The sequence below is a fragment of the Galeopterus variegatus genome, unplaced genomic scaffold, assembly GCF_000696425.1.
Source record: "Galeopterus variegatus unplaced genomic scaffold, G_variegatus-3.0.2 Scaffold639, whole genome shotgun sequence".
Taxonomy (NCBI): Eukaryota; Metazoa; Chordata; class Mammalia; order Dermoptera; family Cynocephalidae; genus Galeopterus; species Galeopterus variegatus.
In genome coordinates, this window is record NW_007726750.1 from 348,425 (window position 1) to 350,177 (window position 1,753).

General features: G+C 51.9%; 1 protein-coding gene across 1 annotated transcript in view; it reads right to left on the reverse strand.

Moving 5' to 3' along the window:
• ADAMTS8 (ADAM metallopeptidase with thrombospondin type 1 motif, 8) overlaps positions 1 to 1,753 on the reverse strand; it is a 30,611-nt gene that overhangs the window by 8,581 nt on the left and 20,277 nt on the right. The window contains exon 6 of the mRNA XM_008570881.1: positions 1,284 to 1,585. Within this exon, the coding sequence (XP_008569103.1) occupies positions 1,284 to 1,585 (302 nt within the window). The remainder of the gene's footprint in view (positions 1 to 1,283; positions 1,586 to 1,753) is intronic.

Genomic DNA, 1,753 nt, shown 5'->3' on the forward strand with positions numbered 1-1,753 from the left:
TATCCAGTGCGCCACCGGGCCGGCCCCCTGATTTCTTAGATCATACCACAACTCGGTTTGGTGATGTGGAACACAGCAGGGATAATCCATTCTGATTTTTAGTTTGGTCTTTTGGAGCCTAGTGCAGGAATTCAGTCTAAAACAATGGCCACCTATAATTTTATTTAACAATTTTCCCCTTTTGGTCAGGCTCTTACCTAGGTGAAAATGTGACCAAAACTTAGGGTATTAGTGTCACTCTACATAGAGTATTTTATAATCTGTCTTTTCTCCTTAAAAATAGATAAACATCATCCATGGTCATTTCATGTCAACCTCTCTCTGCACTTAGCTTGGCTCTGCTTCTGGAGATCAGCGGACGAGCCTCTCCCCTCAATAAGGTGGGAAGAGAACACATGGCATGGGGGAATGGGAGGTGGCTGCGGATGAACGCATGACCCCTGTGCTGGCTCAGGCTTAGGACAAGAGTGAGCGGCTTGCCCAGCCCAAGCAGGCTCCTGAGGCTCAGTACAAAAGACCCACAGGGAAGGACAGCCCCTGGGGAGTGCCTGGGCCACCCTGGTGAACCCACTCTGGGCTGGCACCAGGCTGCGAATTCAGCAGACCCTGTTTCATAGCGATGGCTCGTGACCCATGGTAAGAGAAGTGTGACCAGCCTCACAGTTTGGATGTACTACAAGTGGGGCAAAGAAGTGGATCATTTAAAAATGCTCACTAGCATTGTCTTCTTTCTTCCTGCAAGTTTTCTCTGTCTGGTCAGAGGTGGCTGTGATTTCTTCTCCCCTCCTCCTCTTTGTGAATGAAATTCCCACAATTACTCTCATGCTCCTACCTCTAATTAAGAATTCAGTTCAAACATGGGTAGACTATGAATACTTTCTGCTCAATTCTTGAAGGAATGTTCCTATTGTAATGGAATTTGTAATGGCTTCCATCATTGAGTGCCACCTTCTGGTCCTCACACCTCTCACCAACATGCATATGCCATCCAGTCACTCCAAGCATCTCCAAGGGGGAGTTCCCAAATGCCCAGAGCAATGGCAGCGTCATTCCACTAACTATGAGTACAGTCTCCAAGGGATATACTTTGGTGTGTTCATTAAAAGATGAGTGATTTTACTTAGGAGTCATATGTTGCAGCCTGGCCCAATGTCTCTTAGTTCTTGACTCTCAAGTGTGGTCCCCCTTGAGAACAGCCCTCCCCCTCCCACACCCCTTCTCTCTCCCTCCCTCCACATCTTCCTCTGCCCTCCCTCCCCCCACCCCCAGTGGGTCTCCCTCACCTTGGGCCTCTCCACTTCCTCCTCAGGCAGACAGCTGCCATCCCAGCACAGGTGCCCGGGCCCACAAGGCGTGCCATCAGCCCAGGGCAGGCTCCCATTCTTGGTGTGGCAGAGGGGCTCAGCACTGTCGGTGTGGCACCAGAGTTGGGCACAGATGTCCTGTGCAGAGGTGTTGGGGCAGTGGCGGAAGCCCGGCCCAAAGATCTGCTTACACTGTTGGTCCAGCTCGTAGAGGGCCTTGCGGCCCGGGAGGTCTGTGGGGAGGGGCAGGGCCGAGGCGGGGGCGTCCAGGAGGCAGTCTCCTGAGAAGTGGAAGCAGAGGAATGAAAACGTGGGGCAGGGGGCTCCCTGTCCGGGCCCCCTACACCCCCACTACACTTGACTTCCTATCGATGGGGCTGGTCTAGGTATCACGCTCCCTTGACCTTGATCACCTATACGGAGTATATCTAATTTCTTTCTTTCTTTTT